The sequence below is a fragment of the Glycine max genome, chromosome 15 (genome assembly GCF_000004515.6).
Source record: "Glycine max cultivar Williams 82 chromosome 15, Glycine_max_v4.0, whole genome shotgun sequence".
NCBI lineage: Eukaryota > Viridiplantae > Streptophyta > Magnoliopsida > Fabales > Fabaceae > Glycine > Glycine max.
The window spans coordinates 52,704,522-52,732,215 of record NC_038251.2 but is presented as its reverse complement, the minus strand read 5'-3'; the positions used below and the strand labels follow the sequence as shown (position 1 = coordinate 52,732,215).

At 34.4% G+C, this 27,694-nt stretch overlaps 2 protein-coding genes across 10 annotated transcripts; one reads left to right on the top strand and one right to left on the bottom strand.

Moving 5' to 3' along the window:
* The first annotated feature begins 11,344 nt into the window (after positions 1–11,344).
* Positions 11,345–15,884, top strand: LOC100781598 (S-adenosyl-L-methionine-dependent uroporphyrinogen III methyltransferase, chloroplastic). The gene is made up of 6 exons (XM_003545915.5): positions 11,345–11,947; positions 12,272–12,362; positions 12,983–13,060; positions 13,189–13,258; positions 13,871–14,148; positions 15,079–15,884. Exons 1-6 carry the CDS (start codon positions 11,379–11,381, stop codon positions 15,223–15,225), a joined length of 1,233 nt encoding a protein of 410 aa, XP_003545963.1. The 5' UTR covers positions 11,345–11,378; the 3' UTR covers positions 15,226–15,884.
* A 7,007-nt stretch (positions 15,885–22,891) lies between these two features.
* Positions 22,892–27,088, bottom strand: LOC100781412 (pentatricopeptide repeat-containing protein At1g62350-like). Of its 9 annotated transcripts, none has more exon segments than NM_001253239.2 (5): positions 22,892–23,169; positions 23,256–23,651; positions 23,750–24,111; positions 26,699–26,783; positions 26,934–27,063. In NM_001253239.2, coding segments are annotated over 3 exon segments (741 nt in total). In that variant the 5' UTR covers positions 24,065–24,111; positions 26,699–26,783; positions 26,934–27,063; the 3' UTR covers positions 22,892–23,139.
* Positions 27,089–27,694: the final 606 nt, after the last annotated feature.

Genomic DNA, 27,694 nt, shown 5'->3' with positions numbered 1-27,694 from the left:
ATGTTTTTGTTGTAATATTTTTTTTTTACCCCACATGCATGCAATCCATGTAACTTTATCAGTCATGTATCCTCAACCACTTGACATTGTAACTTTATTAGAAATAAAAGTATTCATCCATGTATACTCTGCAAAAAAAAAAAAAAAACCATTTGGTAAATTCAAAAACAAGATAACAATCAAACATTCTCAACAAAAAAATATTAAAACAAATGATTCTATTTTTATTTGTTTTCGTAAACAACAACAAAATCGTGGTTTCGTTCTTGTTTGGATTTTGACACAACAAAATCATGATTTCATTGTGTTGGAGACACAATAGAATCATGATTTCGTTGGTGACAAATGATAAGAAAAAACTCATCAAGTCTTAGATTATTGCGACGAAAGAAAGGGGAAGCGAAAGTAGTGTGATAGTGGATGGGGAAAGGCGGGGGTGTCGTGAGAGGGGCTGTAAGAAGGGTTGAGGTGTAGGAAATCATAAGGGTAGAAAGGTAATTTGGCACAACATCTTCCATTCATAGATTTGCACATGCCTTTATACAATTAGATACAAAATTGTCCATTTTTGAAATAGGAATAAAAGTAGTAGATCTTTTAGCTCCTTATCGTCGTAGAGGAAAAATAGGACTTTTCAGTGAAGCTGGAGTGTGTAAAACGGTACTAATTATGGAATTGATCAATAACGTTGCCAAAGCTCTTGGACGTATATCTGTATTTGGAAGAGTAGTGTAATAGCAAATTAGGTAGTGTTAATAGTAGCTCCCTTCAAATGATAGCAATTAGCAACTCAGAGTTGCTATTAGCCCCTACCAACATTCAAAATTTTCAAAAACACCCTTCCTCACCATGCACAACAGGAACACACTTCATTCTATTATACAATGTTTTTCACACCCTCACTGGTGCAGAAGAAGTGTGTTTTTGTTGTGTAACTGGGTTTGTGGAAGAAGTGCACAATAGAATCACAATTCCAATGTACAAGTGAGGGTTAATAAAGAATATATAACGAAAGTATCATTACGTTGTATGTTGTGCAATACAACTTTTAATATAAACTTTTATAGTTTTCCTTTCTTCAATTTTTGATAATTGTATCTTTTTTTTCATGGGTGTTGACCTAGTCCCCCCCCTTGGCATTGTATTGTTCTCTTCTTTCTTTTATCTATTAATGTCTTTTTGGGGGTTCTAGCGGTTGCGGGGTAGAGGTTTTCCTCCTTCTCCTTCTTCTAGTTCCCCAACTTAAAAGTGGACAAGTTGTATAGTTCAAGGTACTTAACATTGATGCTTTGCGAGCATTTGAGAAACTACAGGATATCCACATGCAGGATATACTAATAAACTTTATTGTAAAACTCGTGTAAATAAATTCCATTAAAACGTATAAAAGCACATTAACATCATTTCTTGAAAGTCAATACAATAAAAAAAATTGTAATAGGTTTACAATAATCGCGACCTTCGAAAAAATATGAACCTTGCAAAAAAATAATTAAATACATGGGTGAAATGACATAATCTTCATACATAATAATAAAAAGTACCATAGTACCGTGTCATGGGAAAATGAAATGTAATTACAACACATAAATATCTGCAAGTAAGTGTAACATGTAAATCTATAATAAATATGACTATCTGGACCTAGGTACACCCAACTCTAAAACAGATACATCCAAAAGAAAACTTAGGTCTTAGAGTTGACATTTACCCAACCTAAGGTACCAAACTGTATCTAAGACGAATCCTCGAAATGATCATCCTCATCCTCCTTGGATGAAGGCTTTAACTGACACAACAACTATTTGTACTCCTCTATCTCCGTAGGCATGAGATCATCATGATCTCCTCTGACGCTGGTACCTGAAAGTTATTGATTGTAGGGGTGAGTCCTCGGCTCCTCCAACCCCACAAACAACACACAAAACATACAACTTACATAACCATAATGTATGGTGTTTCTAGGCAAACAACACTCTCAATGCCCTAGAGCGCATAATATCACACTTGACATAAATGACTATAATACTTAATACCACTGACTATCACTCTTGGCACAGTCAAATACTACACTTGACAATATTGATAATCACACTAGACACAATTGACTGTCACACTCGACACATAACAGTGCCCAACAATGTCAGCAAGCCTTCCAAGTATTAGTGGTCTTACATAACCACATGGATGACAGTTGGGAGTGATTGTCACATACGGGTACAACGTATATCGATCCCCAAGCTCTCAACTCCAAAAAGCATAGTATCAGAGCCCGTTAGGAGTAGCAAAGTGAGATCTATGAGTTCCCTGCGCCAAATGAGTACGTCAAATGTCAGGTAGTTACCACTTGCTAATTCCCCTAAGTTCTTTGAACCTCTCTGCCCATTATACCCTAGTGTACCCCGTAAATCATCCATTTCTTAACAAAAACCTCACCTTATCACAGATGAAACATAATCATATACCTCATCATCTTATAGATGGAACATAACCACATACATTACCATCTCAAAGATGGACCATAATCATATACTTCACAATCTTATAGATGAAATCTAACCATAACCACACCATCTCACAAATGAATCCCAATAACAAAGCATGTCATCTCACAAATGGGATAGAAGTAACAGTTCCTTACTCTTTCTTTAATCTTCTTCTATCTTTCCATTGCATCGCATGCATAGCTTTTATGGCTCGTACATCACACAAAACAAACATTTATACACAAAGAGAAAGGCAAGGCTTAAGCCTACGTGCTACTCTCATGGAACCATTCTAGGCCCCTCAAGTGATAGAAATCACTTTTCACACAAATCTACCGAAAATTCAGCAGCATAACAACTATACTTACAACATTCCAAAATCTATAACAAGCAATTTGCTGAGGGTAGAACACCCCCAGACCCAAACCACAATGCATACAAATAAAATGATAATATACAAATATATATAACAAAATATAAATTTGCACGCCACAAATATAATTGTCGGAGTTTGCACTCTACCATTCTTATCATTCAATAATAATAATAATATACTTACTTTTCAAAAAAAATGTATCAACAGAAAAATCATCACAACTTCAGAGCATGCATCAGTCATCAGAGTTTACAATTTATCTCAAAAATCATAAAACAATTAAATCAATAGTTCAAAAAAATAAATAATTCTAAGGTAAATTTATCCAAATTCACAGTTTCCAATGTTAAGATGTTTACTGTCTATAATTACTCTGTCGCTCAGTTTTACAAAGTTTCACTCCTAACTTATTCTCAATCATGTTGGTGCTTCAGAAATCAATTTTTCACAAATCTTATATGTTATCCTACATTTTCACACCTAATAAAATCATTTTTGAGGTCAAGATTTTAATAAAACCAGTCTATACAACTCTCACTACCAGATTATTTTCGTAACAGATTTATCCGGTGAAATGTTCTAAAACTTGTTTTGTTCATAAATTTTGCTAGAAAACTCTTATTTAAGTGAAATTTAAGGTTAACCCTATGTTTTAACACTCAAAGAACTCATTTTTGGCATAAAAAGACTCAAGTGAAATCTAAGCACACAGATCTAGAACAGGGCAGCAAGCACGAAAATTTCAAAACAACATGTTCAAGGAAGTTTAACAACAAGCTTAGGGTTTAAGAGTTGGAGAGAGACCCCTACCTCTTGTAGTCTCTACGAAATTTAGAAGGAGGAATGAGGAAGTTTAGATTCTAGTTTCCAACCTTCAAGAGTGCAAAAATAGGATTTGAAACTACAAGTGAAAATAGAGCAAGAAAATGAAATGAAAATCAAGCTTAGAGTTGAAAATAAAGGTCATTTACCTAAGCTTGATGGAAGAAGGGATCAAGAACACTTGGGAAAGCTTGGAAGAGGAGTAGGAATGGTGACTCCTTCCCTCTTGACCAGCTCGTGAAAATGGATGAAGAATGAACATGACTGGTAAGTTTTGGAGTCTAAATGAACTTATAGAAGAAGCTCAGAGCATGGTCCATTAAATTATCATGTAGGCTTATCTTAATCACTCAATTTTGGCCCATGAATGACCCTTTCTCAGCCATGAAAAATGCGTACATCACTACCAAATGTGGTATGCTTCACTTTTGAAAATTTTACTTAAAAAGGCTAAAGTAGAGTTTTACAAAAATGTAAATTCTACTTTTACTAAAACTGGTAAATTCTATCATAAACGCCTTGATTAATATGCTAACTTCCTTGATTATTATGTTAACCTCTCTAGTAATGCGTGTACTTAGAGTAAACCTCACACAAAGTCTACTCACACATAAACAAATTACACTGTGACTAAATGCACAGTGCAATTCTTGCACATATACACATCTAGCTCAGACAGTTTCAATTTCTCTGTCAAGTTTTACTAAACCAATCACACACACACACACACACACACACACAAAACCAATCACACAACATAGAGTTTTCTTTATCAGTTCGAGTTATAATTTTTTCAGGGGGTTACAACTGTAACTTATTTTAATTATTTTACATCATATAATCAGACACTTTTAATTAGTCACCAACTAATTAAACTAAAATTATGTTTTTAAACTAATGATATAGTCATTTATGAAAATGTACTGCACTTTAAACTCCGATGACTTAATTACCTCTTTTCTAATTATATAAAATCTACATCACCATTAATCAACCTTAATTATCTCTACCTGATTTTTAACCTTACTTACATTAATTACTAATTTTATTTCAAGCTTCTAATTTTTCTTTCCAGACCAAAACCCAATTATTAACATTTAGGCCATTAATTAGTTGACCATTATTTGACCAGAGGATTTTATCTAAATTATCCTTATTCTTTCTAGGCTTTAGCTTAAAAATTAAGAGCTTAAACATACTTAGGTATCCTATGGTAACATCTCATTTTCTAAAATTTCAATAGTCTAAAAACACTATCCAATCACACAATAAAGCAACAATATTGTCTATTGCGCACACATGAAAAATTAGGATGTTATAGATGTGGGGGATAACCAGCGTGTTACATTTGTTCCCTCTATTGTCATGTCTTTCGAAACACCAGATGTAGTTAAGTCATTTTATTGGCAATATGCCACAAAAAAAGGGTTCGGCATAAAGACATGACACTTCAAGAAAGGTTGTGATCAATAACTACAGTACTTCATTTTGTCTTGTTCACGGGAGGGTAATTATGTTTCATCAAATACCCGTTGAGATGAAGACACTTCCTACAAAAACTAATGAATGTCCAACAAAGATCATAGTGAGACTGAAGGAACAGGTATGGTACATCATATCAGTTACTGAGGAGCATTCCCATATGCTTAGCCCAACAAAATCTCATATGTTTTGTCGTAATAGAAAGATTAATATCCATGTTCAGAAAAGTCTTCAGATCAATGACGAAGTAGGTGTAAAGTTGAATAAGAGTTATTGGACATTTGTGTGGGAAGTGAGAGGTTATGAAAATCTTTTGTTTATGGAGAGAGATGTAGGAAACTTTGTGGGTCAACAAAGATGTGCACTAGGAAAGAACGGTGATGGAAAAACTCTGTTATCATACTTTGCACGCATGAGGGAATGAAATAAGGACTTCTATTATGATATTGACTTGGACAATGACTTTTATGTGAAGAATGTTTTCTAGGAGGATGCAAGAAGCAGGGCTGCTTGTGAGTACTTTGGTGACTTTGTTTCATTCAACATTATGTATTTGACAAATAAATATGACATGTTGTTAGCCTCATTTGTTGGAGTAAATCACCATGGCCAATCTGTGTTATTGGGATGTGGTTTGTTATCTACTGAAAACACTGATTCATTTATTTGGTTATTTGAATCCTGGTTGTGTTGCATGTCATCAAGGCCTTTGGTAGATATTGTCACAGATCAATGCAAGGCCATGCAAAATGCCATTCAGATTGTGTTTCCTCAACTTCGTCATAGGTGGTGCCTATGGCATATCATAAAAAAAATCTTGAAAAGTTGAAATTATATTCTAAATATAGAAATATTAAACATGCAATGAAACAAGTTATTTATGAGTTATCATCAGGGGTTGAGTGGCCTTTTTAAAGAGCGCCAAAGATGGGTTCCTTGTTTTTTAAAGACTCATTTTTGGGCTAGAATGCTGGCCACACAACGGAGTGAAAGTATAAATGCATTCTTTGATGAATATATAAATTCAATGATCACTCTACAACAATTTTTGAAGCAATATGACAATGCTTTGCAGGACAAGGTTAAAAAAGGAATATGAAACTGATTTTGCATCACTAAACACCATTACTCCTTGTAGCTCACAGTCGATGATTGAAAGGAAATTTCAAGTTGAATAAAGCAAGTTGGCAAAAAGCCTTTTTAGAGCCATCTTCATGACCTATCATGAAGGCTTTTTGCAGTTGCAACACATGCTCAACACTAGTCTTTTCTATTTCTTTCTTTTGATAAATGAGTTGTGTTTGCAGTTTGGAAGTCTATTGATCAATCAAATCTCTCTCTTTAAGTAGATTATCTCTCTTTAACTATAAATCTTTCTTCTCTTCCTCCTCTGTAGTTAGTTAATCATTTAAGGCCTTGACAGTATTCTTGGTTTCTTCTAAATCCTTAACTGTGGCATTGAAATTCTTGTTAAGACTTTCAATGGCCTTAACAAGCTTTTGATTTTCTACAGCCTTCATGGAAACCATCTTTTCATGGTTAGCAATTTTCTTTTGAATACCCTTAATGATCTCAATTTTTCCGATCATTAATGAGTTCTTCTCATTAAGGGCTTTGACAATTTTCCTCCTATCCTCCAAACTAGCCTTGAATTTTATTTCCATGTTGGCATATCTGCCTCTTCAATGACAAATGGTGGCAACAAACTTGTAAAGAAAGACTTTGGTATAATCTAAGCTATTGTCAGCTCTAACGAAGTCCATCATCTCCGAGTCAACCTTTGTAAGCAATCTATCAGTAGTAATGAACTCAAATCCCTTAATGTCAACATTCCATAACGAAGGAAGATCGTGAGTTATAATCACATGATCAATCCTACGTGGAGGACCTTGATGATGTCGGATCACCATACCCCCACTTTGCTTTTCAAACAAAGTATTATGAGGAACATCTTTCTCATCTAAAAACATAATTCTATGTTCAAAAACAAATATACAAGGCATAAAAGTACATGTATCCAAAAGTAGCATGAATAAAAACTCGATACCTTGGGGTTGATTAGAAGGAATCAAAGTAGTCGACTTCTCCACGTGCTTGTCATTAACATCAACATTAGTGATCGACTTCTCATCGTTATGTGGTTGGATCACATCAACATTCCTACCCTTAGTAGCAGGCTCGCAGTAGTTTTGGACTGAGCTTGTTCAGTTTTGTCACTTTGTTGGCCAACCTCTGTAGCAACTCTTTTCCTTTTCTTTGGCTTCACTAGGTCGGCAAAGTGTTGGTGGTATGCTAGGATTATGAGATTTCGACATGGAAGCCCAAACCTTCCTGAAATTGAAACCTTTCATGATTCCTACGCATCGCAAAAGGAAGAAAAAAAAACAGGTCAATAACAATACCAATCTACATCAATATTCAAAACTTAATTTAAGCTCTCTCTCTTAAGCTTTTTCAACATCGCCACTATAAGGCAAATTAAGGACTACCTTAATATTCATTCCCCTTAGAAACTCCATAATTATGTTAATATCTCACCTATCCTCAGGAGATAGTAATGGGCTTGTCCGAGATTTGAACCTTTGTGAGAATTCTTGCCAATAAAAGGGAAATCTCCTAGTTTCTCCATAATATTTATAGAAAAGATTAATGTGGTCGGGATAAACTGGGTTCAGTGTAATCTTAAGAAAATGAGTCTTGAATTTCTTCCAAGACGAATTGAACAGGGTGAACAAAGACCCTCGTGCACCCATCATGGAAACCCATCCAACCTTCCCATCTTCACTCACCTTAACCTAGTAAAAGTACAAAAACTTGTTGACAATTGAGAGTGATATTTAGATAATAGCAAAGAATTAAGAATGCCTTCATAAAGGTCCAATTATTTGGATGAAGTTGAGTAAGAGCCACATTCATCTCAATTAAAACTTCACACTTGAAATCAGAAAAATGTAAAGATATGTCCAAATACTTGAACATATATTCACACACATAAGTGAAGTCAGACTGACCTTTATCAACACTGAGGAAAACCCGTTCATTAGGAAGACAATGATCGACAATAACCCAATCAGGATTATTGTGGTAAGTCAGGTTTATTATAAAGACAAATATCACAAGAGGGGGTTGAATTGTGATTTTAGCTTAATTTTTAAACCTTTTCTTAAACCAACAAAGTTTTTTGTCTAAGAAGAAAACTTTGTAAGAACATATAAAATTTTTTGTAAAAAGAAGACTTAGACAATGAGAAAACAAGTTTGTAAAACACAAGATGTTTTCAAACCACTAAAAACCAATTCAGGCTCAGGGTTCGTTAAAAGCAGAGAGAAAACAAAGAATTATCAGACACGATAGTTATGTTGGTTTGTCTCTACCACTGAGACTATGTCCAGTTCTTGGTAAATGATCAAGTTTCACTAACTTTTCACAAGTTACAAGTATTGTGTCATGGTCACTTTTGGCCCTTACAAATCAAGCTCTACCCCCAAGCTTGATCAACACTCGGTATTCTTTGTCCTACCAAGCCAATGTTGACTCTAAACAAACCAGAAAAAGATTTGTGGTTGAAGTTTGCTTAGAGACTAAATCTAGAATCGTCTTACAAACAAATATACAAATAAGTGCTTAGTTTTTTTCTCTCAAAGTGTTCAAGGTGTTTTGAGAGCTTTTTCTAACTTTTCAAGAGTAAACAAAAAGCTTGTTGAAGAAAGAGATATGAAATTTTTTGTGCAAGATCTACTATTTCAGTCTTCAAAGCTTCTTGTTTATATAGGCCTTATATTCAATTATTCATTGTCTCACAACGAGTAAATCTTCACTTGATCTTCGTCTGATGAATGAGGGTCGTTAGGTGCATTTAATGCACGTCCTTCCCTCATGCAAAGAGTCATCTCTTCAATGCTTGCATGTGAGAGAACTACAACAGGTAGCCACAACTTTGTGCTAAAGTAGGTCTTGTATAGTAGAGCTCTTCTTTTGATGGCGAATGTGGCATACCAAATCTCAACTTCATTTATTCTTCATAGGTTTCGATATATCGTAGAAAAATGTTTCTACAAAAAGAATCTCAGACATAGAGTATTAAATGAAGTTTTAAATGTCGTCAGACATGTTGTACCAAATCATGACTCTATCTGCCCTGCCTATCTTTTGAAACATCAGACGCGGATGTTATAAGGCACATTCTGATAAAACACGCATATACGAAATATCAGACGCATAACACATAACTTTTAACATTTGTATTTGTTACATCTAATCAAAATAATTAAGGGTCATAATTCGTCTTTAAGATGTAAATGTCCTTTTGACTCAACATTTACCATATTTTTTAGGTCAGTAATGGATTTGGTATTTTGAAAGATAGAAGAATAAATCCCAACCTCTCCAATGACCTAAGTGTACCTAGGAAGAGTGATAGAGGGGTATTATTTTTTCTTTTTTTGTCCTCTAAGGCTTAGAATAATTTTTTTTTTGTTCCTTTTGGTTTTCTTAGTCTTCTATTTTATAAGGGAAGACCCCATAATATCACCCCTCCATCACCACCTCCAATAGCCTCATCCAATAATGGCTCAAAGACATCAACTGAAGAATCCCCCATGTTATGGTCAACCAGAGCGGTGTTGTTGTTGATGTCGACGACGTCGTCAACAACAACATCAGCACCAAAAGAAGTTTTTGGACCTTTCATCAAGTTTTAAAACTCTTCCTCGTCAGAAAGGAGAAGGGAGGCGGTTGAGTTAGAAAACAATTATGACTCTTCCCCTGTCTCTAAGATTTCCCTCTCTAGCATAGATTTCCGACGGACTACCAGAGATCCATCCTTATCAGAACTGGAAAAAGACATTTTTGGGAGTATAAAAGAATGAATGACAAAATGCTCAAAACAGAGGACGATAACTCTAGGGTGTACCTAGTGGAAGCAGTGATTGAAAACATAGGAAGATGAAGAAGACAATGTAGAGAGGCCAAAAAACACAACATGACAAGCTTTAACAATGCACCCTCAACCCTTCATTGGAAGTTCTCAACCTCATAAATCTCCAAAGAAACTTGGGAGAGATCTAGTGACGATGAAATGAGTAGGAGGAAAGATAAATTTTTATAAGGCCTGAAAACTCAACTGAAACCTTTTGACTTCTCACCATCAATGACAACCTCAAGAGTTACAAACTCATGATGAAGGTGCAAAAACCGAAACGCCACCTCCATCAAGGGTTTTAACTCTCCAACACTGTTGTTTGGGATTTCTGTCCAATCGAAACGACATGTTTTATTAAAGACCACAATCATAACAATGTATGGTGTAATTAAGAAACGTCTATAGTGTCATGTTTTAAATCGAAAGGTCATGATTCTCTTTGTCTGAAACTTGTTGCCACTAAACACATACATCATAACATTTGACTAAGATAAAGGCAAGCACCCATATCACTCTTACTTAATTGCAATAAATAGAGCTCATACTTTTAAATAGATCAACTTCATTTTTCTCATTTGTCACACCAAGTGGATCTTAACTCATTTTTTCGGCTAATCGATCATATATTAATCTCCTACTCAAAGTCATAACATCAAACAGCACCCGGCTAGTGACTTCATGTTATATCACCGGTATAACTTATGTCGTCACATTGACTATTTAATGGCTAAATTTATAATGGATCAAAATAAAAGCCTAATTAAAAAAGAAAGCAAAACATGTTTCTTTCTGGGTGGTGACATTACCAACTCCACCCTCCTGCCATGTGTCCCATGCAGCTTAATCTTGTAAACATACAAGTGGTAGAAAACTAGAAATCTGTTGGCCACTTTTTTAGTATAATTTATAGATTATAGATTTATAGATTCATAGACTAAATATGAATCGAGTGATTGTAAGTTTGTCATTTTTTTTTAATTTCAGTTCCCGCAAATTTTCTTTTTTAGTCTTAGGTTTATCTATTTTTTTAATTTTAATTCCTTAAGATTTTACTTTTTCTTCTTGTTAGTCTTCATAACTTTCCGTCTTAACAATCAAAATTAGAAAACTATTTTTTTTAAAAAAAAAACTTATAGAAACAAAAAATCCAAAATTGAAAAAATATAAATTTACCAGACTAAAAATCCATATTTGACCCTAATTTATAATCTCCTTTTTAACTATGAAATAAAAACAAAGAAAAAGGAAAAGCACGCATGAGACCAGATTCACACAACACAGGCAAAGAACAATGTCTCCTCAACCTCTCCAAAGTCCATTACACTTCTACCACTACCACTCTCCAATTCAAACACAAACACTGCCAGATTCTGTTTATATAATACTTGAAGTTGAAGCCTTTAACGCCACTCTTTCTTTTTGCACACCCCACATGGCTCTTCTCCACAAGCTCGCACCTTTCACCTCTCTCCACACACCCTCCACCAAAACCTCCCATTCCCCACCACCCCGCCGCCGCGTCATCTCCTTCTCCGCCTCCCCCTTCACCGAGAAGCACTCCCTAGAGCGCTACCAGAGGGACCAATGGGTCTACGAGAGCACCATCCAAGAGGGTCAATCTCAAACGACGCCGTTTCCTCTCTCGTGCGATTCGGCGTCCTTAAGGGAGCACGACATAGCGTTGCAGCTACCAGAGCTGAAGAAGCTGCTTCAGGTTCTGAGGGAGAAGAGAGAGTGCGGTGAAGAAGGTTGTGCCCCCGGGAACGTGTTCTTGGTGGGAACTGGACCCGGGGACCCTGAGCTTCTTACTCTCAAGGCTATGAGAGTCATCAAGAGTGCTGATTTGTTGCTCTATGACAGGTTTCTTTCTTTTCTTTATTTTTGGTTTTTTAACCGTCAAATGTTAGTAATTAGGATGTTTTGTTAGTGGACCAAGTGGCTTTGGGTTCGGCAATGTGGTGAACAAAGTTCGAATTCCTACTGGGAGAGGGTCCTACATTTAGTGTCTAACTGTATCTCAATAAGGATTGGTTCCGAAGGAGGAGACCTTTGGGAAACCAAAAATGTATGTATGTTATTATGTTAGTGGGGAGATTCAAACGCATGAGCTCTTTATGACTCAAATCCTTGTACCCCTTCCACCCAATCGCCAAACCACCTTATGACTCTCTCTGTCTCTGATAGGTTGGTGTCCAATGATGTGCTGGATTTGGTTGGCCCTGATGCTAGGCTTCTCTATGTGGGCAAGACTGCTGGCTATCATAGCAGAACACAGGTAAAAATTATGTCTTTTTTTTTGGGGCGGGGGGGTGTGGCAAGGTTTTAAATTGCTGTAATGGTTGTGGTTTTATTTTTGATGCTGTGGAAAATTGTGGATAAATGTGGTTGCTTGTTCCAGCTGCAATTGTGGTCATGATGCTGTCATAGTTTTGTTGCAATTCTTGATATTGTGGGAAATTAAGGATAAATATGGTTGTTGTGATACAGTCGCAAATACTTCAAAACCTTGACATTGTGGCTGTGATCACCGATAAATGTTGTTGTTGTGGCCGCAATTTCCATTACGATTTAGTCAAAGTTTTGTCAAAATCCTTAATATTGCGGAAAATATGGATAATTGTGGTTGTTGTTGCTGCTGCAATTGTGGCCATAATGTAGCCACAAATGCTCTAAGAACCTTGATGTTGTGGCTACAACTGTGGTGAATGACTTTTTTTTTTTAACCTTGGAATTTTCACGGAATTTCTAACTGGTTGTTGCTGAAATAAATATTTTATGTTTATGTGTCAACTTCTGAGCCTCCTTTGGAGGTGTGATCTTTGTTTTGAAGGTGTAGAGTTGTTTTGAGAAATAGATGTTGATAAAATGGATTTTTTTATGGTTGACTTGTGGCAGGAGGAGATACATGAGCTTCTTTTGAGTTTTGCAGAAGCTGGGGCAACTGTTGTGAGACTTAAAGGGGGTGATCCATTGGTGAGTTTTTGTTTGGGATTGGTATAGTGTGATTGTATTGGTTAACCAATTTAGTATGTTAGTTTGTCCTGGCTTGTGTGATGAACGGATGTAGATATCTTATGGTGCTTCTTGTTTGGTATTTGTAGGTGTTTGGGAGGGGTGGGGAAGAAATGGATTTTTTGCAACAGCAAGGTATCCAAGTGAAAGTTATTCCAGGTATGACTCATGAATGTAATGATTCAATTGGAACCAATGCTCCATTGTTGTGTGTGTGTATAAAGGTTTTTCACAGATAGAGTCATTGAGAACTTGAAACAAATATCTCTCGATCAATCAATCAATTAACCACAAGCATATCTTACACTTTATATAACAGTCTTCCTACACTATTTTCAGTCTGTATAATCATATCTTTCTAAGCCATTAGTAGCAAGTCAATGATTAATCCAACTAATGTTGGCATGAAAGTATGATTGATCCTAGGATCTTGGAATCATGTATTGCATTGCCTTTTGAGGGCAAAAAGACTGTTTTTATTTTTTTCATTTTTTCTACTTTGTAAACAATAGAAGATGACACATAGTGTATTAGTGCATAGATTTAAATGGACTGGATCTGATGGAAAGTAAGTTTGGCATTCCAACAGTTTGGAAAAGAATATTAAATGAATGCATAAAACATATTGTGCCCACGTCACCTATTCTTTTTTCTTAATTGATCATGTTGTTTAGCATGATATCAGTGGATTTATGAATTATGTAATGGTTCCTAAAAGAAAAGGCAATAGTGGTGATTCTATTGTAATTAATTTATTCTCATTGCCTGCAGGTATAACTGCTGCTTCTGGAATAGCAGCTGAGCTGGGAATTCCATTAACACACCGTGGCATTGCAAATAGTGTGAGATTCCTCACAGGGCATTCAAGGAAAGGAGGATCTGATCCTCTCTTTGTATCAGAAAATGCTGCTGATCCTGATTCTACCTTGGTGGTTTATATGGGCTTGTCGACCTTCCCTTCACTTGCGCAGAAGTTAATGCTCAATGGTCTGTCCCCTCAGACCCCAGCTGCTGCCATCGAGCGAGGGACCACACTTCAGCAGCGCACAGTAAGCATGATCTTATCCTCCCTTCAACATAGTTCTCTTTCCGTCACGTTGATTGAGTTTCTTTCCTGCAATCACATTCATTTCTAGTCATTATTGTTGTAATATATTGGGAGGACTTTGATTTATTATGAAATGATCACTTTTATTTAAATGTGATAGTAAAGCAACATTTTTGCTTATGAAAAATGAAGGTGAACTTGTTCAAGTATCATATGGAAACTTAATGATAAAAAATGTGCTATCCTAAATATTAGAGCAATTTATGAGCTATTGAGCATCAATTTCACATTTATTATCCCAACTTCCCCCCTCACTTATCCCTTCACTCCAAACAGAACTGTGATCATGCTTGACTGTTATATGAAGTGAAACTTTTTTGTGACAAAACACTGGTTCCAATGTTTTATGATCTTCCCACTAAACTTTCTGGACACCTCTTTTGCATGTATTATTGCCATGGCCCTGATCCTCCTTTATCTTAGGAACATAAAATGTAAATATTGGAGCGAAAAACATAAAACATTGGACCCACCATATATCCCATGCAGGGGTCCAGTATAGGAGTTGCTGGTGTCTTTCACTTCATGAAAATGACATTTACATGTTCCTAAGGAAGAAATTATCCAAATCCTTATTGTTGATGCCTTTGTTGTTAGTCTTGACAAATTAATTGTTGTAAAAGATATTAATGATAAAAGATTCAATGTGAGGGGTGTCAAGAAAGTGTTCCTGGCACTAGAGTCATTGAGTCAAGGCTTTATAAATGTGTTGTTTTTGGAGGTAGCAGTGAACCTTGTACTTCTGAATGGTTGTTGATATTAAAAACTGATCAATAAATACAATTGTAAAAAATAAAATGCGTAGCCAAGTTCTTAATTCAACATTTCAGGATGCTAGATCCAATAGCTGATTATTTTGCTATCATTTCAGGTATTTGCTGAACTAAAGGACCTTCATGAGAAAATTACATCTACTCAGCTGGTGTCACCAACACTGATTATAATAGGAAAAGTTGTTGAACTATCACCATTTTGGCCAATTCCTACAAAAGAAGAATCATGCTTAATAAAAGCATGATGGATGCTGATGTAGAGAAATATTATTGTGAAGCTTGGTGGAAATGAAGGGTTACCTTGGTGAGGGTTGATTTAGCATGAAAGCTTGCATGGAACAAGGGGTAATGATAACATAATTCGTATCTACTCTGGAGGGGTGGGAAAGCAAGCAAGCTATGTGATGTTTATTGAAATGCAGAACTTCTGCCCTGCTTTTGGGGTATCTATTGGAGTGGTTGGCTTGGGAACTGATTCAGAACCAATTTTGATTTTTCATGTTACAGATTGGGAGTAAAACAAAGTAATACACAGATTTACTCTCATTTTTATAATGAAACACACCGGTTTTGACGGCCGCAGTTATCTAAGTCAGGTAACTTATCCTTTAATCATTGGAGAAAATTTGCGCCATAAGCTATTTAGCATCTTTCTTTCAGGAAGAAATATGGAGATAAGTGTCAAGTCTGTGATTTCATATGTTCAATTTATCAATGTTGCTATTCAGAGCCATTGATTCTATTTTTCATGCATGTGTTCTTGCAACTTGATGTTAGAGATACTGCCGTCATCATGTAAACTTGGGGGTTATTAGCATTCAGTTTTGGTTTGCATGTGACGTTGTATTATAATGTCACAGTAGTTATGAAATAAAAATCATGTACCTGATGGTATTATTTTTTCTTTTCCATTTCTTGAACAACCTTGTAGGTTATTCTTTGAATTATATGTTGTCTCGGTTTTTTAAATTAAAATTCAAGAGACTGACAAGTGACAACATTAACATGTCAGGGAGAATATATTTCATTTTTGTCCCTAAAATGCTATAATCAGTCCAAAGAGTACCAATATTTTACCTCTTGAATTTCTTATTGGCTTAATTGCAAAATTTACCATCCAACTTTCATCATAAAAATTAAGATTATGAATTAGTTTAATTTGAAAATAGTGCTGTCTGCCTTGACATTTTATTTGCAAAATGATGTTCCATAAAATGCATAATTCATTCCTAATGCTCTGCTTTATCGTTTAGTCACGATTATTTTCATCCTTGTTTTAATTATCCATACAATGTAGTACTACATTACAGTCCTTCCTATTAATGTTATAGAAGAAAAACGTCGATTCATAGTGATAATTTCATGTGTTTTAGGATTACAACGGAAAAACAAAGAAGATCTTTTGTTGTGTTTCGGAATGTGTGGGTTGTCGAAGAGTGTATTCTTTTAAAGCATGATGGTTGTCAATTCTAAGATTTTGAAAATATAACCATTTTGGCCAAATTTTTAGGTTCAACATGCTTGGACACAAATATTAAGTAGATAAAGTGTATAATTAGTAACAAATTATATATTCCAAACTTTTTTTTTAAATTTAATATCATGTCAATTATGCCTTTTTATATACTCTTGGGAATAAGTTATTAAAAAATGATTTCAAAACCGTTCAATAAAAAAGAATTTTCAGATGTATTCTTGAAAATTTTGACGACAAATATACTAGTATTTAAAATGGCAAACCATAATTCTTAAATAACAACAAATATCAATTATGTTACTCTTTATTTATCAAACATTAATTTTTTTAAAGAATGATTAATGTAGTTGACAATAGTTCCAAACAATCAAGAAAGCTTTTTGCTTTTAAAAAACTAATGCTTACAACAAATTACTTGCAAATGAATTTGGGAGTTTACTCAACAAAACAAATAAGATATAGGAATGTTAAAAAACTATAAGCATACATAAAACAATAAGGAATTCTCAACCAAAAACAGAATATATTTGTTTTTTTGTTTGCTTATCCCTAAATGTAATTTATTGAAATTATTTGAAAGCATGTTTTTATTTGAAGAATACATGTATCAACTATCAAGTCGTGCTAGGTTGTTTGGGATGAAGTTTATTTAACCCAGAACCAGGCCCAACATCGATTGTGGTTGCTAAGGGAACTAAAATTGGCCCCTCCACAATTGCTATAGGTCCTTACCATCTATAGGAAAAGATCAAAATATCCTTTCCTCTTTCTCTCTCTTCCCTCATTTCCTTGTAAATCTCTCCCCTGTCTAGGTTTTTTTTTTCATGTTTATCAACTCAACAAAATTATAATTTCATTGTGCAATTTGTACAACAAATCTGTAATTCCATTTTTTTCGGTCTTTTGATAACACAACAGAATCATGATTATATTATTGTTGAAATCGCCTCACAATGGAATTATGATTTCATTGTGTTGCAATATAACACAATGGAAATATGATTTTGTTGTGGAACGAATTTGCAATACAACGAAATCATGATTTCGTTGGATTACAAATTATGTAGCAAACAATTTTTTTAAAAAAAATAACTAGTTTTTCTCTCTCTTGATTTTGTAGGTCAATGGGTTAGAATACTTTTATATCTAATGAGATTACAATGTCAACTGGATGGGAAAATATAGATCCTAGAAGTCAAAGTTTCTTTTACTACCCCGACCTTTTATATGGAGTCGAGCCTAATGATACTAGTTTGGAGAAAAATAATGATGAAAATGTGCGTGGTGATAACATTGATATGCAGTTGCAACCTTACTATCTCGACTTTTCAATTATTTCTTGACTGATGAGATATATTTCATTACTTTTATTGTCTGTTTTTTGTGAAGCCTTGTGTTTTATTACTGAATAATTTTTTTTTATTCTTCTAGGATTTTCAAGAGTGCGTTGATTTGTTAAATTAGGCTCTGACGTGTGAAAAAAGAGTACCAGTTTATGGTTATGATTCAAAAATCAGAAGTAAGAAAAAATATATGTTGCATTGGGTTGCGAAAAGGAAGAAAAGAAGTACAAACAATACAAAGACAAGTTAGTGTCCAAGATCACTAAAACTAGAAAACTTGGGCATCCTCTTAAATTAAAAGGGAAGTTTATGAGAATCATAGGGTGAAAACTTATAGTAGAATGTGATTTCATAACCATAAAGTGATGACAATATTACTTGGTCATTCATATGATAGTTGTTTAAGTAATGAAGAAAAAATTATGATTAACCAATTGACCAAAAACATGATGAAGTTTGATCAAATTTTGTTGACAATTAAAGATCAAAATCAAACAAATGTAAGCACTATCGAAACCATATACAATGAATGTCAAAAATATCGTCGTGATTAAAGGAGTCCATCAACAAAAATACAATATCTCATGAAGTTGATAGAATACAATAAATATATTTACTAGGTTAGACTATATTTGTTTACTAGTTTAGATTGACAATGAAAATATCATCTTATATATATAGAGAGAGAATTTTTCCCAACAGCACTCCGGAAGTTTCATCAATTTTTTCTCGACATCTTTTTTTTTTATTCCTACACAAACCCATTTAATTATTTAAAAAATATTATATTGACACCCTTAATATATATTTATACTAACTCTTTAATTATTTAAAACATATTACATCATGCACTCCATATATAAAAGAGGTTACTGTAAACCTTTAAAAAAAAGGAAAAATTGTATACAATATATATAAAAAAAAAAACACAAGAAATTTCGGTGTAATTCACTCTATCTTTTATGCTCTCATTGATTTTACGTTTGAAACTCACCACACGATGTTAAAGAAAAATTCCAATTGGCTGAAAATCTATCTTCAACAAATCTAGTAGGATATACAATACAAACACGTGACACACGGTTCCCAGAAAACAAATTTTCAAAGGGATCGATAGGAAGAATACATATAGAGCCTGTGTCAATGTACGCATGAGTAACAATTATCTCTCTTAATGGAGTTACTCTTAAAAAAAAAAACTAAGATAAAGAGATTTTGATAGTATGCATAAGATCATAATTAAATTTAAACCTAATAAGGTACTCTCTCTTAAGGGAGGTACTCTTTAAATAAAAAAAACCACTGAGATCGGTTTACTGATCATAAGGGATTTCATAATATACACAAGAAGTTAAGAACATAAGTTGGAATTCCAGTGCGATCTTTTTATCAGAAAAAAATGGAGGTACTGTTTAACTTACTCCATACCATAACTTGTGACACATGTTTCAATTGAAGCATTTGATTGGCTAGAAGCTATGAAGCAGGATCCGGTGTCCGACACACGTCAGTATCAGTGTTCGACACCGACACGACACCTGTACTACGTTCTATATTTTGGACATTACAGGTGTCCGTGTCGGTGTTTCATAAACTACAAGCGAGAAGGATGAGAGTTAACTGGGAAATAAGAAACAACAATAGGAGCTGAAGATCGCTGAGGATCTCCTTTGGGTTTCCGAGATAAAGAACCTGCTTCCACCATAGAGCTCTTTTCTTCCTTTGACTTGAAGCAGCAAAATATGGCTGAGAGAATAGTCATCTTCTCTCTAAAACAAAAAAAGAGATAGAGAGAGTTATGTGAAATGGACGATGTATTTATATTAAACAATTCCTTGCTCAAGACGCATTATTTGAGCACTTTGGCTTCCTCAGCAAGGATAGGACTTTGACTCCAATTGGAAAGATGCTCTTAATTTATAGTATTAATTTGTTTGTCTTTTTCAAAGAAAGCATAATTTAATTTTAAAGTTCTTCCTTTTCTGTTTTATAAATAAACTAAAGGCAGTTAAATTCAAACCTGTCTCTCTTTTTAAGGTGAAAATTCTAGATGGGAAACTCACTGATAATTTAAAAAGATAGCTACAATAAAAAGTACGTAATTCTTCCGAATTGTTTTAAAAAATTATTTTTTTTCTAATTTGAGCACTTTTGCTTCTAAATAATTTTATACACAAAGTACTTTCTTTTAATAATTACAAATTCTTTTTAAATTAATGCTTTCAAACCGTTTATTTCAAAGTTATTTTTTCAAAATCTAAAATATTGACAAGCCAATTAACTAGAATGAATGCCCATTTGAATTTTTATAAACTTCTGATAATCAAGCTAGTTATTACACTGATTAATTAATAGTAACATCTTTAATAAAGTTTTTCAAACATCATTAATTTTGTTGTGTTAATATGAGCAATATCAAATATTTTAGGGGATGTTCCTTGACCATGCTTCTATCTAAACCTAACAACACATGAAATACGTGGTAACGGTCAGATAAAGAAAAAAAATCAAAATAAACAATGTGACATCATGTTCTCACTCAGCTTACCGAATCAAGTTATCAATCACACACACTCAGATCGAACAGAGAAAAAAGAGTGAATTATTTTTATTTCATTCAGATATAATAATTTGAAAAACTCGTACAAAGAGCCTTTTATATATAGGTTAAAGAAATACATTAAAATATAGACAATATCCATTGAATGGAGAAGAACAGCATTAAATGCAGGAGATCATGTTGCAAGAGCCGTATCTTTTGAATTTTGGATCTTGCAATTTTGTGGCTTGGCGATTTAATTTGCTTTGCAGGATGCACTTAAACTTTTAGATGCTTGGTTTAGGTTTCTTTTATATATATATATAGTTATGGGAAATAATACATTCGCCTCAATACTTTTCAGTTGAAATTGCTTCTACAAAATAACACCAACTTAAAGGCAATTGTTATACATTTAATCTTTCTATTATTTAACAAAATATTTATTTTAATTATTTAGTTTTTAAAATTGATGTGATGTTGGTATTTGATAGAAATGACCGTGTTACTTTAATTTTAAAAATTGAGAGATGAAATTGTATATTTTAAACAATAAATAAAGTTAAATTGAATCAATTAAATAAATACAGAACCAACTATGTAATTTAACTATACAATCACTCTAGAATGGGAGTAGTTTTGTGAGTAGATGTAGAATTGAGGATTACCTCAAATATCTATAGTGTCATATGATGGGACAAACGAAGTCGCCACGTTAGTCCATTTTCTTGGGGAGCAAGGATAACATGGGACCACATAGCTCTTTGAAAATTTATATCATGGGAATTTTGTGCATATCTTTGAACCTTGAAAACATATCTCATGGGGTCAAATATGCTGTGAAGAATTACTACGTTGTTTCGTAACTTTTGTTTATTGAGAACTTTGGTAACTAGAAATTCTTTAAATTAATACTCGATAAATTAATAAACTCTCCAAAATAATAAATTTATTTGATTTCGATTTGGGTCAATGTAAAAAATTAAAAAATTTGATAAAATAATAATTTTTCGTGAGATTCTTTTATAATTTTCTATCTAAAAAAACCATAAATTAATAATTCATAAAATTTACTGTACTTCAAAAGTTATTATTGATTTTCAATACATATAAATACAATTATTTAACAAAATTTTAAATTAATGTGGATGATGTCATGTATACTCTACTTTAATTCTAAAAACCCCAAGATATTGAGTGAGGATCAAGTCATATGCAGCCACTAAAGACTCCAAAATTTTTCAAATAAAGTGCTTTGTGGTCCCATATATGTTCTCCTTGCTCCCTAAGCAAATGAAATAACATGGTATCTTCCTCTGTCTTATATCATATCGTGCTATAAATATTTCAAATTTCCTCAATTATATCACTCACACAGCAAGACGTTAATTCATTTCAGCTTTGCACATTCATAAACAGAAGAATTCCTCTTCAATAATTTCAAATTTCACTACTTGCTTCCTTAGAAAGAGGAACTACAATTGATAGCTAGCCTCCACCCAAACATATTTTACGTGAAACTCACCAAGAAAACTAAGGGAAGGTACCAAAACACTTACTAATGATATATATGGCTTTGATGTCATATTTCTTGAATTGCTTTACTCCATCCACATCATGTCAAGTCTCTGACTATGCCGAAGGATCATCTCAACTGAAATCTCCTTCTTCAGAGAAACAAAAATCAAGAGGAGCTCCACTTGTTGTTTCCTATTTCCCCATCAACCATTATCCCTCGCGCTTATAGTGCTATACAAGGCTTCTTGGTGCAGCCTTTTTACCCTTTTCAGGGTGCTTGGTTTACAGAGTTTAAAAATTTGATGTATTTTATTTGTAAAAAGAAGAAATAGTTTCACACTATTCTTTTTATTCATTAACGTGTTAAATTTATCATTTTAATTTAAAGAATTTAATAATTTACACATTGTTAAATTCATTAGATAAGGAGTGTTCATTGATAATATGTAGAGAAATTAATTTATTATTATTAAATTGTTTTTATTCAAATAATTTAATTTGGGAAATTGTTGGATGTTTGATATAAACTACTGAACATGGACTAAGAAGGTTGAACGCTCTTTGAGAGGAACTACAACATCAAAAGAATAGTTCCACCCAGCTTAGTTCTTGACAATTACTCTTGTTTCTTTTTCTTTTTTTTCCATCAAAGCTTACAAAAAACACTTCTCCTTTTTATCCTTTTTATCATTAATGTTTTTTTAAGCTTTGATGGAAAAAAAAAAAAAAACAAGAGTAATTGTCGAGAATTGAAATTACTAGTGGTTTTGACCTTTCAATTAGTTGGACATATTTTCGTTAATTGAAACAGATTTTCGTGAGTCTTAGATTATGATTTTACTTGGTTAACTAGAACACTTGATTAAGTCTTTTGCTCAAACAAGTTGTGAGTATACTTTGGGGTTCTACTAAGAATCCAAAGGCCCTAACTACTTCTCTATTAATAGGAGATATATAAATTTCACTGTAAAAATTCTCACTGAAGTTGGTACTGCAGCAAGTAGGTTTGTGGCGATGTGATGCGAGATGAGCAATGTATGCAACACAGTAAGTATTTTCATTACAACAGCATGGTTCATATGCTAAGAGTAACAATGTTTAGTAACATGAGAAGAAGCCAGCAGCACTAGTATACTTTTCTACCATACCGAAATCAATATCAAAATCAAATATATGGTGGCACCACCCACAAACAATCTAAACAAGACTGTTTGCTTGCTGCTGTAAATTTCCAGGATTGTTGCAACAACCGCCACCGTGAACTGCTCGCTGATAGAAAATTTCATACGAAATCGACATGTCTCGTTCTGGCCTGAAGAGTGAACACATACAAGTATTATTTATATTTATAGAAGAAAACAAACATATCCATGGTGTATGTAAAAATAAGCTTCTTACTTGCTTTTGTTGGAGTTGCTGAAGGAATTTATCAGGGGAGTCCACATAGTGAAGACAATCTTGTTTGAGAGTTTCCGCAAGCTCATGTTGTCCGTTTTTTTGTAGATATCTGATCAATATGGTGAAAGTGAACTTATCGGGGGAAGAAGAACAAGCCCAATCTTCCTTCATGGATGCGTATATCTGCATAGCCTTGTCCGCCATCCCAAGTTGCAAATAAGCCCCAATCATTTCACTGCACAGTCTTGTGTCCGGTTTCAGTCCCTTCTCCAAAGCTTCAGAAAACAATTCCTCTGCCATGTCAATCCTCTTGTTTCTCCCGAGGAGCAGTATCATGTCGGCGTATAGTTGCAGCAGCGTATCATGCCCTAGCTCCTCACGAATAAAGTGGAAAACCTGTTGTATGGATTCTATTAAATAAATGAATATTATCATTATGATTATTGTTAAAATGAAAAGAGACAGAGAGAGAGAGAGATTGTGACTTGAGCGACCTTGAGAGATAAGTGGAGTTGGTTTTGTCTTTGCAATTCGTCCAATAGGTTTAAGGCATCGGGTTTCAAGAGGCGAGAGAGTTTGGCATTGAGAACGTGGTCGGGGGATCTGGCGAGTTTGAGTGCGTGAATCACTTCTATGCTCTCTTTCGACAATATCCTTGTGCGACGCCGCGCTTTGTAGCTGGAACGGAGGCCGCATATTATGACTTGTCTTCTGTTGAAATTTGAGGTTAAGAAAGGGGTTTGGTCATTTGGCCACCGCTGCTGCTGGAAACCCCATAGCGCTGTAGACTGACTCACTCTTAATATCATATTCAATTATTCTACACTGTATCATAAAGAGAACCATGTACACAATACTGCCATAAAAGAAAGATGGGGGAGGGGTTAAAAAAAGTTGTCATTTAAGGACCTTGAGAGCATAAACATTTTATTTAGAAAAGCTTTAAGTTCTTGTAAATAAATGGATCGGAATTTCCATATGATTCTTCCTTATTAAGTTTGAAAATTTAAAGAAACTACTTCTCAATCAAACCATTAATTAGAATAAACCCAGGCAAAAGAAGAGTTCAGCACCTACTGCTGGTAAAGGTGAGGTATGACTAAAATGTCCCATTGCTAACTTAAAGAAAGAAACTCAAGAGGTTCAACCATCAGATTCTCTAAACAAGTGACTAATGGCCTGTCTTTGGAACTCTATGCAGAAAGCAGCTTGGAATTTTGAGATATAACATTTTAATCTTTTATGTTTATAAAAAAATGTCAAGCTTGAGCAGTTAAATTTATATGGCACATTAATGCAAAACAAAGAAATAATTTCCTGCTTCCTTTTTTCTAATGCACTTCTTTAGCAAGGTACACACTTTTCTGCCTCTCTCAAGTCATTAAAATTCCCTCAGGCCTCGGGGCATCCTTAACTGCAAGACAAGCTAACAAGAAAATTCACACTTTCGCAAGACTTCTTTCATCACGGAATAAACACAACAACAAAAGTCTTATCCCAATGGGTGAAGTCGATCACATAAATCACACAATGCCATTGAGCTTAATTAAAGACCAAATTCTTAGGAATATTATTCACTGTGAAATTCCACTTAACAATTTGCTATCATCTTTTCCTCAATTAATGTCACACCAATATTTCCTCACACACATCATGGAATAAACATATTCAAGAAAAACACTAATCCTCTGGCCCCTTGAGACATTACAATTCAAATCACAAAACACGCACCACAAGTACTACACCCTTCAATCAAGCACGTTCTTAAGTTACTCACTTTTACAATACGGAAAGCATAAAACGAACAAAAACTCATAATTTAATCCTTATAAATTATGAGAATTTAAATTCAGATGCTGCCAGCTGTAAAATTTGATTCTATCCTCCATTTTAAGTAGGTGTTTGTTTCTCCGGTGCAGTCGCGGCAGCATGAAGCCCAAAACCGCTTCACCACAAAAGCATGGGTGATGCTTCTCGAAACAGAGGTTCAAATTGCCCCACCGACAATCCAAACACACGCTAACTGATCTAAGTTATCCACTCTTAAAAAAGAAAGAAGGAAATATAGCAAGACCAACAATAGCAATACCCAATTCATAACAATAGCAAACAACAACAACAACAACAACGCCTTATCCCACTAGGTGAGGTCGGCTACATGGATCAACTTCCGCCATAATGTTCTATCAAGTACCATACTTCTATCCAAATCATTAATTTCGAGATCCTTTTTTATAACCTCTCTTATAGTCTTTTTGGGTCTTCCTCTGCCTCGAATTGTTTGTCTTCTCTCCATCTGGTCTACTCTCCTCACTACAGAGTCTACCGGTCTTCTCTCTACATGCCCAAACCACCTAAGTCTATTTTCCACCATCTTCTCTACAATAGGCGCTACTCCAACCCTCTCTCTAATAGCTTCGTTTCTAATTTTATCCTGTCGAGTCTTACCACACATCCACCGCAACATCCTCATCTCCGCTACACCTACTTTATTCTCATGTTGGCTCTTGACCGCCCAACATTCTGTTCCGTACAAAATCGCCGGTCTTACCGCAGTCCGATAAAACTTTCCCTTTAGCTTGATCGGTACCTTTGCATCACATAACACCCCCGATGCTTTTCTCCATTTCATCCATCCTGCTTGAATGTGATGATTCACATCCCCTTCAATTTCCCCATCATCTTGTATTACAGACCCAAGATATTTAAACCGTGTGACTTGAGGGATAATATGGTCTCCTATTTTCACCTCTGAGTTAGAAACCCTCCTTCTTTTGTTGAACTTACATTCCATATACTCCGATTTGCTTCTGCTTAGGCGAAAGCCATGTGTTTCTAGAGCTCGTCTCCAAGTTTCCAACCTCTCATTCAACTCCTCCCTCGACTCTCCAAGGAGGACTATGTCATCTGCAAAAAGCATGCATCTCGGCGCTATCTCTTGGATTTGTTCCGTGAGGACATTCAGAATTAAGGTAAAAAGGTAGGGGCTAAGGGTTGACCCTTGATGTAAACCAATTGTGATGGGAAAATCGTCTGACTCTCCACCCTGTGTCCTAACACTAGTCGATACCCTATCATACATATCTTGGATAGCTAACAATACCCAATTTCCAAGCACTCTTTAATATGGCGAAACAAATATCAACGAGTTTTCGGAGATCATCCTAATACATTTGCAAAAAGGGATAACATCTATAATAATTAAGGCATCGAGATAAAACATACCTACTACTTAATAAAGAAGTTAAGAAAATATAATTGGTATACTAAATAAGCACACCATAAGATCCAACAAAACAATAACGCCATGTGACCATTAAATTTTCAATCACCACATTCATATCCATAAGATCCAATCCAATAACAACAAAATGGTAATCGACACTTGACACAAAAAAGCCAAAAAAAAAGATAAAAAAATAAAGCACAATCAATAACCTTACCTAGAAATTTCTGCTTTAATGCTCCAAGAAAATGAGATCCTTCAATCCGAAATTCAGTTCAAATCAAACAGGCCACGCCCTCGATCTGCATCCAACTCAAACTCCATTAAATATTACAAAACTCAAATCCACAAAGACCCAATTCACAATACGAATCTTACACAACTACCCAGAATTTCCATTCATAAAAAGAACAAAACTTTACGAAATTCCCTATCAAATCACGAGACTCTACCTGTTCACAGCGGATTGGGGGATCGATAAGTTGTTTCCAAAATCGAATTAAATCTGACAATCCACCATTAACGCAAGGGATTGAGCTTTTGCTTCAGCTGCTAATGTTGCTTGCTTCTTCAGACTTGGCCAAGTGAAAAAGAAGAGGAACCTGTGAAGGATATTTATATATAGGAGATAAATGAGAAAGGAAGAGTGAGAACATCTGGACCGTTGAAATTACATGATAGTGGGGTCTGGAAATCAACGGTGAGAGATGATTGTGTGCGGTGGGCGTGACCGCAGAAAATAAGGGGATCCGTGTTTGGGAATTGACGTGGGGTCCACGTGATTCAGGGGGCAGAGGGGTTTTTACTTCTTAATTGAGTTAATTCGCACGAAGTGATATTTTATTATTTTGCAAAACTTGTTTGTCATTTTTTAACCAAAATGCTGGTAGTTGAAATTCTTGTATTCTGCAAAATTATCTCATAATTGGTACTGAAGGTTTTTTTTAATAATGATGCTTTTTTTATTTTAATTTTATATATATTTTAGGCATGTGCTAAGGTGATCGTTAATTGTAAGTTTTTAAAATTTTAAAACTTAAAATTACTCTTTAATTTTTAATTTTCTTTTCAGTTTATAAATTTTTATTTAAACATTTTAATACTGAGTTTTAACGTAAGTCATACTCAACACAAAAAATTGACATAGTAGTATAAGATCTTGTTACGTTCACATATGGAAAAAATAATCTATTTAGTGACATAACTTATGATC

Coding starts and splice junctions, on each gene's coding strand:
- LOC100781412 (XM_041009429.1), bottom strand. CDS start 24,064: ATGATATTAAGAGTGAGTCAGTCTACAGCGCTATGGGGTTTCCAGCAG. Junction 23,652..23,749: donor AACTCCACTTATCTCTCAAG/GTCGCTCAAGTC, acceptor TCCATACAACAG/GTTTTCCACTTTATTCGTGA. Junction 23,170..23,255: donor AGCAACTCCAACAAAAGCAA/GTAAGAAGCTTA, acceptor TTCACTCTTCAG/GCCAGAACGAGACATGTCGA.
- LOC100781598 (XM_003545915.5), top strand. CDS start 11,379: ATGTCTCCTCAACCTCTCCAAAGTCCATTACACTTCTACCACTACCAC. Junction 13,061..13,188: donor TTAAAGGGGGTGATCCATTG/GTGAGTTTTTGT, acceptor TGGTATTTGTAG/GTGTTTGGGAGGGGTGGGGA. Junction 13,259..13,870: donor CCAAGTGAAAGTTATTCCAG/GTATGACTCATG, acceptor CATTGCCTGCAG/GTATAACTGCTGCTTCTGGA.